The sequence below is a fragment of the Callionymus lyra genome, chromosome 3 (genome assembly GCF_982586985.1).
Source record: "Callionymus lyra chromosome 3, fCalLyr1.hap1.1, whole genome shotgun sequence".
Classification (NCBI taxonomy): Eukaryota; Metazoa; Chordata; class Actinopteri; order Syngnathiformes; family Callionymidae; genus Callionymus; species Callionymus lyra.
In genome coordinates this window covers 7,118,232-7,132,012 of record NC_141820.1, presented here as the reverse complement: position 1 = coordinate 7,132,012, position 13,781 = coordinate 7,118,232, and the positions used below count along the sequence as shown (strand labels likewise).

General features: G+C 42.9%; 1 protein-coding gene across 25 annotated transcripts in view; it reads left to right on the top strand.

The window, feature by feature from the left end:
- Positions 1 to 13,781, top strand: part of LOC148083146 (NACHT, LRR and PYD domains-containing protein 3-like) — a 208,781-nt gene that overhangs the window by 55,362 nt on the left and 139,638 nt on the right. For 17 of the 25 annotated variants that reach the window (XM_087786262.1, XM_087786259.1, XM_087786261.1 and 14 more), the window contains 3 exons: positions 1,518 to 1,694; positions 4,874 to 5,050; positions 10,884 to 11,060. The exons of 7 other annotated variants lie outside the window; for them this stretch is intronic. In XM_087786262.1, coding sequence (XP_087642388.1) covers positions 1,518 to 1,694; positions 4,874 to 5,050; positions 10,884 to 11,060 — 531 coding nt within the window. Of the gene's footprint in view, positions 1 to 1,517; positions 1,695 to 4,873; positions 5,051 to 10,883; positions 11,061 to 11,128; positions 11,303 to 11,628; positions 11,673 to 12,331; positions 13,153 to 13,781 lie in introns of those variants that run through there. One more of the 25 variants, XM_087786282.1, reaches the window with a different exon arrangement.

Sequence of the window (13,781 nt, the reverse complement as noted above, 5' to 3'; positions counted from 1 at the left end):
CGAGTCAAGTGTCGAGTCACACATCACTAGTCCGAGTCAAGTGTCCAGTCACACATCACTAGTCCGTGTCAAGTTTCGAGTCATAAATCACTAGTCCGAGTCAAGTGTCGTGTCATAAATCACTAGTCCGAGTCAAGTGTCCAGTCACACATCACTAGTCCGAGTCAAGTGTCGAGTCACACATCACTAGTCCGAGTCAACTTTCGAGTCAAACATCACTAGTCCGAGTCAGGTGTCGTGTCATAAATCACTAGTCCGAGTCAAGTGTCCAGTCACACATCACTAGTCCGAGTCAAGTGTCGAGTCACACATCACTAGTCCGAGTCAACTTTCGAGTCACACATCACTAGTCCGAATCAAGTGTCGAGTCACACATCACTATTCCGAGTCAAGTGTCGAGTCACACATCACTAGTCCGAGTCAACTTTCGAGTCACACATCACTAGTCCGAGTCAAGTGTTGAGTCACACATCACTAGACCGAGTCAAGTGTCGAGTCACACATCACTAGTTCGAGTCAACTTTCGAGTCACACATCACTAGTCCGAGTCAAGTGTCGAGTCACACATCACTAGTCCGAGTCAAGTTTCAAGTCATAAATCACTAGTCCGAGTCAATTTTCGAGTCATAAATCTCTAGTCTGAGTCAAGTCTCGAGTCATAAATCACTAGTCCGAGTCAAGTCTCGAGTCATAAATCACTAGTCCGAGTCAAGTTTCGAGTCATAAATCACTAGTCCGAGTCAAGTCTCGAGTCATAAATCACTAGTCCGAGTCAAGTCTCGAGTCATAAATCACTAGTCCGAGTCAAGTTTTGAGTCATAAATCACTAGTCCGAGTCAAGTTTCGAGTCATAAATCACTAGTCCGAGTCAAGTTACGAGTCACACATCACTAGTCCGAGTCAAGTTTCGAGTCATAAATCACTAGTCCGAGTCAAGTTTCGAGTCATAAATCACTAGTCCGAGTCAAGTTTCGAGTCATAAATCACTAGTCCGAGTCAAGTCTCGAGTCATAAATCACTAGTCCGAGTCAAGTGTCGAGTCACACATCACTAGTCCGAGTCAAGTGTCGAGTCACACATCACTAGTCCGAGTCAAGTGTCGAGTCACACATCACTAGTCCGAGTCAAGTGTCGAGTCACACATCACTAGTCCGAGTCAAGTCTCGAGTCATAAATCACTTTTATTCATTTATTTCTATTGTGACTTTAGTTTTTCTTCTTCTCTTGTGTTTGTTTCTGGTATAAAAACAACATCAATCCTCTCACAACAGTCTCTGTGTATCATGTGACACTTTTATAAATAATGAAACAAAGTCAGGAAAGTGTTGAACTGATGAAAACATCATTATTTCATGTGTTTGATCAAGTTGATCCTGATTGATAGAAAAGTCTTCAAATATTCACACAATCATGTGATGATCTTATGAATGTAAAGAGTTCAGTGTGTCCTCAAATCAAGTCTTTCAAGTCAAAATAGAGAAAAAGTCACTTGTTGACGACACTCGTCTCTTTCACAGGCTGGACTACTGTCGACTGACAGAGAGAAGTTGTTCACTTCTGTCCTCAGTCCTCAGCTCTCCGTCCTCTAGTCTGACTCAACTGGACCTGAGTTACAACTACAAACTGAAGGATCCAGGAGTGGAGCTGCTGTCTGCTGGACTGAAGAGTCCACACTGTCACCTGGAGACTCTCAGGTCAGAACATCATTTCTACAGCTTCAGAGCTGAAATGTGAAAGTCAGAGGTGAGACTCCAGAGAGTCAAAGTTTTGTCTTCAGTTTGTTCTTCAATGAAGCAGCTGATTCTAAGTGACATCAGTCTTCAGCAGGTTCTGACACTTGAACTTTGTTTATTTTGACTTCTGCTGGGGTCGTGCTGTTCAGTATGTTGACACATATTTACTGATCTCAAATACATTCAAAGACATTTGAGTGACACTTGTGATGTTCTAACTTGTTCTGTTTCTAGATTTCAATGCAGGGTAATGTTCATGGTGATGTGAGCATGTGTGATAAACACATCAGGAACTGTATGAAAACTGAAACATGTTCTTCTTCATCACAAGTCATATCATCATCACAATATTGAACAGTGTCATCACACATCCTGCTCTTATCTCTTCATTTCTACTCATCTTTGTCACCATTCTTGATTTCTCTCTTCCTTTCTCTTGTTGTTTTGTTCGTCACACATCACTAGTCCGAGTCAAGTGTCGAGTCACACATCACTAGTCCGAGTCAAGTGTCGAGTCACACATCACTAGTCCGAGTCAAGTGTCGAGTCACACATCACTAGTCCGAGTCAAGTGTCGAGTCACACATCACTAGTCCGAGTCAAGTGTCCAGTCACACATCACTAGTCCGAGTCAAGTGTCGAGTCACACATCACTAGTCCGAGTCAAGTGTCCAGTCACACATCACTAGTCCGAGTCAAGTGTCCAGTCACACATCACTAGTCCGAGTCAAGTGTCGAGTCACACATCACTAGTCCGAGTCAAGTGTCCAGTCACACATCACTAGTCCGAGTCAAGTGTCGAGTCACACATCACTAGTCCGAGTCAAGTGTCGAGTCACACATCACTAGTCCGAGTCAAGTGTCGAGTCACACATCACTAGTCCGAGTCAAGTGTCGAGTCACACATCACTAGTCCGAGTCAAGTCTCGAGTCACACATCACTAGTCCCAGTCAAGTGTCGAGTCACACATCACTAGTCCGAGTCAAGTGTCGAGTCACACATCACTAGTCCGAGTCAAGTGTCGAGTCACACATCACTAGTCCGAGTCAAGTGTCGAGTCACACATCACTAGTCCGAGTCAAGTGTCGAGTCACACATCACTAGTCCGAGTCAAGTGTCGAGTCACACATCACTAGTCCGAGTCAAGTGTCGAGTCAGAAATCAATAGTCCGAGTCAAGTGTCGAGTCACACATCACTAGTCCGAGTCAAGTGTCGAGTCACACATCACTAGTCCGAGTCAAGTGTCGAGTCACACATCACTAGTCCGAGTCAAGTGTCGTGTCATAAATCACTAGTCCGAGTCAGGTGTCGAGTCATAAATCAATAGTCCGGGTCAAGTGTCGTGTCATAAATCACTAGTCCGAGTCAGGTGTCGAGTCATAAATCACTAGTCCGAGTCAAGTGTCGTGTCATAAATCACTAGTCCGAGTCAGGTGTCGAGTCATAAATCAATAGTCCGAGTCAAGTGTCGTGTCATAAATCAATAGTCCGAGTCAAGTTTCGAGTCATAAATCACTAGTCCGAGTCAAGTTTCGAGTCATAAATCACTAGTCCGAGTCAAGTGTCGAGTCACACATCACTAGTCCGAGTCAAGTTTCGAGTCATAAATCACTAGTCCGAGTCAAGTGTCGAGTCACACATCACTAGTCCGAGTCAAGTGTCGAGTCACACATCACTAGTCCGAGTCAAGTTTCAAGTCATAAATCAATAGTCCGAGTCAAGTGTCGAGTCAGAAATCACTAGTCCGAGTCAAGTGTCGAGTCACACATCACTAGTCCAAGTCAAGTTTCGAGTCATAAATCACTAGTCCGAGTCAAGTGTCGAGTCACACATCACTAGTCCGAGTCAAGTGTCGAGTCATAAATCACTAGTCCGAGTCAAGTTTCGAGTCATAAATCACTAGTCCGAGTCAAGTCTCGAGTCATAAATCACTAGTCCGAGTCAAGTGTCGAGTCATAAATCTCTAGTCCAAGTCAAGTCTCGAGTCATAAATCTCTAGTCCAAGTCAAGTTTCGAGTCATAAATCTCTAGTCCAAGTCAAGTCTCGAGTCATAAATCTCTAGTCCAAGTCAAGTCTCGAGTCATAAATCACTAGATTGAGTCAAGTCTCTGGTCATAAATCACCAGTCCGAGAAAAGTCTCGAGTCATAAATAACTAGTCCGAGTCAAGTCTCAAGTAACAGATCCAGAATCTGAGTCGACTCTCAAGCCCCAAATCACAAGGACGACTCAGGTCTCAAGTCACAAATCACTAGTTTAGGTCAAGTCTTAAGTCACAAATCACTAGTCCTAGTCGACACTTGAGTCACAAATAACTAGTATGAGTCGAATCACTATGAATAAGTCCCAGTTGACTCGAGTCACAAATAACGAGTCTCAGTCACGAGTCATAGGTGTGACTCGAGTCTCCATCTCTGCCAAAAGTATTGTCTTGAAACATGGAAGGAGATTATTTCCAAATATCAATGAAAAGGTGAGTAAACTCTTGATTTGACCCTCGCAGGCCTCCATATTCAAACCTGGAAATACAGAGAAAACATTTGAAACCTGGAGATTTAAAGAAACGACACATGTTTGAACAATGATGGAGGGAAACTTTGAAGACTTTGATGAATGAAAACATAATTAGAAGTAGAAAATAACAAGTTTATAGAAAGAAAACTTGATAGAAATCTTCAATTGAGACATTTTCATGAATCACAAATAAAAGGTGTCACCAGATGAAAACAAGTTGATCGATGTATTGATTGATAAACAACCTTCAAAAATAATCTACAAACATCTTTGTTTTTCTCATGACTTTTATTCATTTATTTCTATTGTGACTTTAGTTTTTCTTCTTCTCTTGTGTTTGTTTCTGGTATAAAAACAACATCAATCCTCTCACAACAGTCTCTGTGTATCATGTGACACTTTTATAAATAATGAAACAAAGTCAGGAAAGTGTTGAACTGATGAAAACATCATTATTTCATGTGTTTGATCAAGTTGATCCTGATTGATAGAAAAGTCTTCAAATATTCACACAATCATGTGATGATCTTATGAATGTAAAGAGTTCAGTGTTTCCTCAAATCAAGTCTTTCAAGTCAAAATAGAGAAAAAGTCACTTGTTGACGACACTCGTCTCTTTCACAGGCTGATCAACTGTTGGCTGACAGAGAGAAGTTGTTCACTTCTGTCCTCAGTCCTCAGCTCTCCGTCCTCTAGTCTGACTCTACTGGACCTGAGTAGAAACTACTACCTGAAGGATCCAGGAGTGGAGCTGCTGTCTGCTGGACTGAAGAGTCCACACTGTCACCTGGAGACTCTCAGGTCAGAACATCATTTCTACAGCTTCAGAGCTGAAATGTGAAAGTCAGAGGTGAGACTCCAGAGAGTCAAAGTTTTGTCTTCAGTTTGTTCTTCAATGAAGCAGTTGATTCTAAGTGACATCAGTCTTCAGCAGGTTCTGACACTTGAACTTTGTTTATTTTGACTTCTGCTGGGGTCGTGCTGTTCAGTATGTTGACACATATTTACTGATCTCAAATACATTCAAAGACATTTGAGTGACACTTGTGATGTTCTAACTTGTTCTGTTTCTAGATTTCAATGCAGGGTAATGTTCATGGTGATGTGAGCATGTGTGATAAACACATCAGGAACTGTATGAAAACTGAAACATGTTCTTCTTCATCACAAGTCATATCATCATCACAATATTGAACAGTGTCATCACACATCCTGCTCTTATCTCTTCATTTCTACTCATCTTTGTCACCATTCTTGATTTCTCTCTTCCTTTCTCTTGTTGTTTTGTTCGTCACACATCACTAGTCCGAGTCAAGTGTCGAGTCACACATCACTAGTCCGAGTCAAGTGTCGAGTCACACATCACTAGTCCGAGTCAAGTGTCGAGTCACACATCACTAGTCCGAGTCAAGTCTCGAGTCACACATCACTAGTCCGAGTCAAGTGTCGAGTCACACATCACTAGTCCGAGTCAAGTGTCGAGTCACACATCACTAGTCCGAGTCAAGTCTCGAGTCACACATCACTAGTCCGAGTCAAGTGTCGAGTCACACATCACTAGTCCGAGTCAAGTGTCGAGTCACACATCACTAGTCCGAGTCAAGTGTCGAGTCACACATCACTAGTCCGAGTCAAGTGTCGAGTCACACATCACTAGTCCGAGTCAAGTGTCGAGTCACACATCACTAGTCCGAGTCAAGTGTCGAGTCACACATCACTAGTCCGAGTCAAGTGTCGAGTCACACATCACTAGTCCGAGTCAAGTGTCGAGTCATAAATCACTAGTCCGAGTCAAGTGTCGAGTCACACATCACTAGTCCGAGTCAAGTGTCGAGTCACACATCACTAGTCCGAGTCAAGTGTCGAGTCACACATCACTAGTCCGAGTCAAGTGTCGAGTCATAAATCACTAGTCCGAGTCAAGTGTCGAGTCACACATCACTAGTCCGAGTCAAGTGTCGAGTCACACATCACTAGTCCGAGTCAAGTGTCGAGTCATAAATCACTAGTCCGAGTCAAGTGTCGAGTCACACATCACTAGTCCGAGTCAAGTGTCGAGTCACACATCACTAGTCCGAGTCAAGTGTCGAGTCACACATCACTAGTCCGAGTCAAGTGTCGAGTCATAAATCACTAGTCCGAGTCAAGTGTCGAGTCACACATCACTAGTCCGAGTCAAGTGTCGAGTCATAAATCACTAGTCCGAGTCAAGTGTCGAGTCACACATCACTAGTCCGAGTCAAGTGTCGAGTCACACATCACTAGTCCGAGTCAAGTGTCGAGTCATAAATCACTAGTCCGAGTCAAGTGTCGAGTCACACATCACTAGTCCGAGTCAAGTGTCGAGTCAAACATCACTAGTCCGAGTCAAGTCTCGAGTCATAAATCATTAGTCCGAGTCAAGTTTCGAGTCAAAAATCACTAGTCCGAGTCAAGTTTCGAGTCATAAATCACTAGTCTGAGTCATGTCTCGAGTCAAAAATCACTAGTCCGAGTCAAGTTTCGAGTCATAAATCACTAGTCTGAGTCATGTCTCGAGTCATAAATCACTAGTCCGAGTCAAGTGTCGAGTCACACATCACTAGTCCGAGTCAAGTGTCGAGTCACACATCACTAGTCCGAGTCAAGTGTCGAGTCACACATCACTAGTCCGAGTCAAGTGTCGAGTCACACATCACTAGTCCGAGTCAAGTGTCGAGTCACACATCACTAGTCCGAGTCAAGTGTCGAGTCACACATCACTAGTCCGAGTCAAGTGTCGAGTCATAAATCACTAGTCCGAGTCAAGTGTCGAGTCACACATCACTAGTCCGAGTCAAGTGTCGAGTCACACATCACTAGTCCGAGTCAAGTGTCGAGTCACACATCACTAGTCCGAGTCAAGTGTCGAGTCATAAATCACTAGTCCGAGTCAAGTGTCGAGTCACACATCACTAGTCCGAGTCAAGTGTCGAGTCACACATCACTAGTCCGAGTCAAGTGTCGAGTCATAAATCACTAGTCCGAGTCAAGTGTCGAGTCACACATCACTAGTCCGAGTCAAGTGTCGAGTCACACATCACTAGTCCGAGTCAAGTGTCGAGTCACACATCACTAGTCCGAGTCAAGTGTCGAGTCATAAATCACTAGTCCGAGTCAAGTGTCGAGTCACACATCACTAGTCCGAGTCAAGTGTCGAGTCATAAATCACTAGTCCGAGTCAAGTGTCGAGTCATAAATCACTAGTCCGAGTCAAGTGTCGAGTCACACATCACTAGTCCGAGTCAAGTGTCGAGTCATAAATCACTAGTCCGAGTCAAGTGTCGAGTCACACATCACTAGTCCGAGTCAAGTGTCGAGTCATAAATCACTAGTCCGAGTCAAGTGTCGAGTCACACATCACTAGTCCGAGTCAAGTGTCGAGTCATAAATCACTAGTCCGAGTCAAGTGTCGAGTCACACATCACTAGTCCGAGTCAAGCGTCGAGTCAAATCACTAGTCCGAGTCAAGTGTCGAGTCACACATCACTAGTCCGAGTCAAGTGTCGAGTCAAACATCACTAGTCCGAGTCAAGTCTCGAGTCATAAATCATTAGTCCGAGTCAAGTTTCGAGTCAAAAATCACTAGTCCGAGTCAAGTTTCGAGTCATAAATCACTAGTCTGAGTCATGTCTCGAGTCAAAAATCACTAGTCCTAGTCAAGTTTCGAGTCAAAAATCACTATTACGAGTCAAATTTCGAGTCATAAATCACTAGTCCGAGTCAAGTCTCGAGTCATAATTCACTAGTCCGAGTCAAGTCTCGAGTCATAATTCACTAGTCCGAGTCAAGTCTCGAGTCATAATTCACTAGTCCGAGTCAAGTCTCGAGTCATAATTCACTAGTCCGAGTCAAGTTTCGAGTCATAAATCACTAGTCCGAATCAAGTTTCGAGTCATAAATCACTAGTCCGTGTCAAGTTTCCAGTCATAAATCACTAGTCCGTGTCAAGTCTCGAGTCATAAATCACTAGTCCGTGTCAAGTTTCGAGTCATAAATCACTAGTCCGTGTCAAGTTTCGAGTCATAAATCACTAGTCTGTGTCAAGTCTCGAGTCATAAATCACTAGTCCGTGTCAAGTTTCGAGTCATAAATCACTAGTCCGTGTCAAGTTTCGAGTCATAAATCACTAGTCCGAGTCAAGTGTCGAGTCAAACATCACTAGTCCGAGTCAAGTCTCGAGTCATAAATCATTAGTCCGAGTCAAGTTTCGAGTCAAAAATCACTAGTCCGAGTCAAGTTTCGAGTCATAAATCACTAGTCCGTGTCAAGTTTCGAGTCAAAAATCACTAGTCCGAGTCAAGTTTCGAGTCAAAAATCACTATTACGAGTCAAATTTCGAGTCATAAATCACTAGTCCGAGTCAAGTCTCGAGTCATAATTCACTAGTCCGAGTCAAGTCTCGAGTCATAATTCACTAGTCCGAGTCAAGTCTCGAGTCATAATTCACTAGTCCGAGTCAAGTCTCGAGTCATAATTCACTAGTCCGAGTCAAGTTTCGAGCCATAAATCACTAGTCCGTGTCAAGTCTCGAGTCATAAATCACTAGTCCGAGTCAAGTGTCGAGTCATAAATCACTAGTCCGAGTAAAGTCTCGAGTCATAAATCACTAGTCCGAGTCAAGTTTCGAGTCATAAATCACTAGTCCGAGTCAAGTTTCGAGTCATAAATCTCTAGTCCAAGTCAAGTCTCGAGTCATAAATCACTAGATTGAGTCAAGTCTCGAGTCATAAATCACTAGATTGAGTCAAGTCTCTGGTCATAAATCACTAGTCCGAGAAAAGTCTCGAGTTATAAATCACTAGTCTGAGTCAAGTCTCGAGTCATAAATCACTAGTCCGAGTCAAGTCTCGAGTCATAAATCACTAGTCCGAGTCAAGTCTCGAGTCATAAATCACTAGTCCAAGTCAAGTCTCGAGTCATAAATCACTAGTCCAAGTCAAGTCTCGAGTCATAAATCACTAGTCCGAGTCAAGTCTCGAGTCATAAATCACTAGTCCAAGTCAAGTCTCGAGTCATAAATCACTAGTCCGAGTCAAGTCTCGAGTCATAAATCACTAGTCCAAGTCAAGTCTCGAGTCATAAATCACTAGTCCAAGTCAAGTTTCGAGTCATAAATCACTAGTCCGAGTCAAGTGTCGAGTCATAAATCTCTAGTCCAAGTCAAGTCTCGAGTCATAAATCTCTAGTCCAAGTCAAGTTTCGAGTCATAAATCTCTAGTCCAAGTCAAGTCTCGAGTCATAAATCTCTAGTCCAAGTCAAGTCTCGAGTCATAAATCACTAGATTGAGTCAAGTCTCTGGTCATAAATCACCAGTCCGAGAAAAGTCTCGAGTTATAAATCACTAGTCTGAGTCAAGTCTCGAGTCATAAATCACTAGTCCGAGTCAAGTCTCGAGTCATAAATCACTAGTCCGAGTCAAGTCTCGAGTCATAAATCACTAGTCCGAGTCAAGTGTCGAGTCATAAATCTCTAGTCCAAGTCAAGTCTCGAGTCATAAATCTCTAGTCCAAGTCAAGTTTCGAGTCATAAATCTCTAGTCCAAGTCAAGTCTCGAGTCATAAATCACTAGATTGAGTCAAGTCTCTGGTCATAAATCACCAGTCCGAGAAAAGTCTCGAGTCACATATCACTAGTCCGAGTCAAGTCTCAAGTAACAGATCCAGAATCTGAGTCGACTCTCAAGCCCCAAATCACAAGGACGACTCAGGTCTCAAGTCACAAATCACTAGTTTAGGTCAAGTCTTAAGTCATAAATCACTAGTCCTAGTCGACACTTGAGTCACAAATAACTAGTATGAGTCGAGTCACTATAAATAAGTCCCAGTTGACTCGAGTCACAAATAACGAGTCTCAGTCACGAGTCATAGGTGTGACTCGAGTCTCCATCTCTGCCAAAAGTATTGTCTTGAAACATGGAAGGAGATTATTTCCAAATATCAATGAAAAGGTGAGTAAACTCTTGATTTGACCCTCGCAGGCCTCCATATTCAAACCTGGAAATACAGAGAAAACATTTGAAACCTGGAGATTTAAAGAAACGACACATGTTTGAACAATGATGGAGGGAAACTTTGAAGACTTTGATGAATGAAAACATAATTAGAAGTAGAAAATAACAAGTTTATAGAAAGAAAACTTTATAGACATCTTCAATTGAGACATTTTCATGAATCACAAATAAAAGGTGTCACCAGATGAAAACAAGTTGATCGATGTATTGATTGATAAACAACCTTCAAAAATAATCTACAAACATCTTTGTTTTTCTCATGACTTTTATTCATTTATTTCTATTGTGACTTTAGTTTTTCTTCTTCTCTTGTGTTTGTTTCTGGTATAAAAACAACATCAATCCTCTCACAACAGTCTCTGTGTATCATGTGACACTTTTATAAATAATGAAACAAAGTCAGGAAAGTGTTGAACTGATGAAAACATCATGATTTCATGTGTTTGATCAAGTTGATCCTGATTGATAGAAAAGTCTTCAAATATTCACACAATCATGTGATGATCTTATGAATGTAAAGAGTTCAGTGTTTCCTCAAATCAAGTCTTTCAAGTCAAAATAGAGAAAAAGTCACTTGTTGACGACACTCGTCTCTTTCACAGGCTGATCGACTGTGGACTGAGAGAGAGAAGTTGTTCACTTCTGTCCTCAGTCCTCAGCTCTCCGTCCTCTAGTCTGACTCAACTGGACCTGAGTGACAACTACGACCTGAAGGATCCAGGAGTGGAGCTGCTGTCTGCTGGACTGAAGAGTCCACACTGTCACCTGGAGACTCTCCGGTCAGAACATCATGTCTTCAGCTCTTCTGGTCTCATGATTTAATGAAACTGTTTCTCCTTCATTACAGTCTGTCAGGGTGTCAGATCTCAGCAGGAGGTTGTTCTTCTCTGGCCTCAGCTCTGACATCTAACCCGTCCCATCTGAGAGAGCTGGACCTGAGCCGCAACGATCCAGGAGGACCAGGACTGGAGCTGCTGTCTGCTGGACTGGAGAGTCCAGACTGGAGGCTGGAGACTCTCAGGTATGGACGGAGCAGCAGAACTCACTGACTGAGCTCCAAAGATCTTCAGACTGAACATGTGATCAGAAGCAGGGAGATGTGAGTGTGTGACGCTGATCAGACTCTTCATCTGAACTGAGCACATGAATCCAACTCTCAGAGCTTCTCCATGTTCTCCTGCTGGACACCAGTGGAAGAACAAGGAGACAGTGGAGACTGAGCGAGTGTTTCTAGATCCATCTTTGTTGTGGTCAACACAGTCATGAAAGAACGTCCACTTAGCAGCATGAAGTCATGAAACATCTGAAGTCAAATGAATCTGATCTTCTCAATGTTTCTTCCTCCAGGCTGGATCGTGGACCACAGAGATCAACATCTGGAGATGAGAAGTGTAAGTTTGATTTGATTGATGGATGAGAACTCCTCAACTCTGTCAGCTTCTCGTGGAGCAGTTGTGATGTTGGTGACTTCATGTTACACTTGAATCTGCTGATGGAGCTTCATCAAGTCCAGGTCACTGCCCAGAACACTGGTCACCAACATGGTGTCCAGCAGCAGCTGGTGAGGAGCCTCCGTGCAGATGTAGAAGCAGCAATGTTGACTTTCCTCATCATCTCACACTCATTCATTCACTCTTTTCACTCTTTGACTTGAGAGTGCAAATGAAGATCATCACGTTCTCAGTGGAGTGAGAAGATCTCAGTGCAGCATCTCACCTGGATGATGGTGGAGATGAACGCAGAGATGTTTCCACAACATGAAGAAACATCATGTTAGCTACATGCTAGTTTAGCTGCTGACTTGATATGGACACACTGGTGTCAATCAAATGTGACAGTCATCTCCTCAAGATTATTATGGGATGTTCCAGTTCTCCTGGTTCTTCTCTGGAGGTGGTCCCAGTCTCAGAAGACTTCACTTTGATGATGATCTCCACTAGATGTCAACAAACAGAGCAGCCCTCCCTGGCTTGCTGGGACAATGAGTCCATGATTGTCTTGAAGAGAAAGTTCTTCCACCATCATCACCTCTCGTGTCTTCTTCTCTCAGACTTCCGTCCACTCTCACTGGACCCGGACACAGCACACCGGCGCCTCCTACTGTCCAACGACAACAGGACGGTGGAACTTGTGACGCAGGATCAGGATTATCTGGACCATCCCGACAGATTCCACCGGTGTCTTCAGGTGATGAGCAGAGAAGCTGTGACTGGACCATGTGACTGTGAGCTGGAGTGGAGAGGAGGAGCTTCTATCGCACTGACTCTCAGAAGAGACGGAGGGAAAGAAGACGAGTCTGAGTTTGGACAGAACCGTTATTCCTGGAGTCTGAGCTGCTCTGATGATGAAGGATATAAATTCTGTCACAATAAGATAGAAACTGTCATCAAGAGTCGAGAAGTTTCTCACAGAGTAAGAGTGAAGATCAACGATCCTGAATCTGGATATTTGCAGTTTTACAGTGACTCCTCTAATGGTCTTAAACGCCTCAACACCTTCTTCATCTCCACTGAACCTTTGTATCTGGGATTTGGACTCAAAGAGGTTCCTGGTTCTGGTTCTTCAGTGTGTGTGCATGAGCTGAGTGTGTGAGTGTGTTCCTCCATCAAACGTGTGTAGCTGCTGTCAATCATCATGAAAAGTGCTGACAGTGAGGAAAGAAGAAATCTGCTCCTGAAACAAACGTGTTGTTTTGAAGGAAGAAAGAATGTGAAGAATTGTTGAAGAAACTTTCTCTTTCATCACTTGTTGTTCAGTCGACTGTAAGAGTTGAAGCTCAAGTACAGCCGAGCACATGTCAGGATCTTCTGATGGTTGATGTTCTGATGATGCACACACGTGACAACATGAATATGAAGTGTAGCGTTCATACTTCTGTCACTTCTTTCTCTTCTTTTATTCTGACAATAAAGTGCATCAGTCTCCATGAAGCATAAACCTGACGACCTGAAATACAATCAAAGAAAACACTCGTCTCTGAACTGAAGCAAAAGTTGATCATTGACTCTATTGTTGACACTCAGCAGTAACTTCAGCAGCTAAACTGTCGACTGACGCTCTAAACTTCACATCCACACGGTAAGTGGTGCGTTCATGGACCAATTCAAACTATGAGATAAAATAACAGCTTTAATCAAAAGTGATCAATGTGGTGTTCAAAAGATGCTGAGACGAGGGAGACGGCAGCGTAAAGAACTGACTGGATATAAAAGAGGGAAAAACATTCCAGAGGTATCAAAGGCAGATGCTCCAAACTTGATAAATATGTTCTGAAAGACTTTTATTTTCATCCAGTTGTTTTTCTGCTGGATAAAAAAAAAGCCATGAATTCATAAAGTGACATTCAACTGAAGAAATGAAGATCTGAGTCACTGTAGTCCGAGCATATATTTTACATGTGGACACTCGAAATATCACTTAAAACACACAAAAGCATAAAAGTCCTGTTTATTAAACTTCCTTTTCCTTTTTGCTTCGCTTTACCAGGGGATCCACCATTA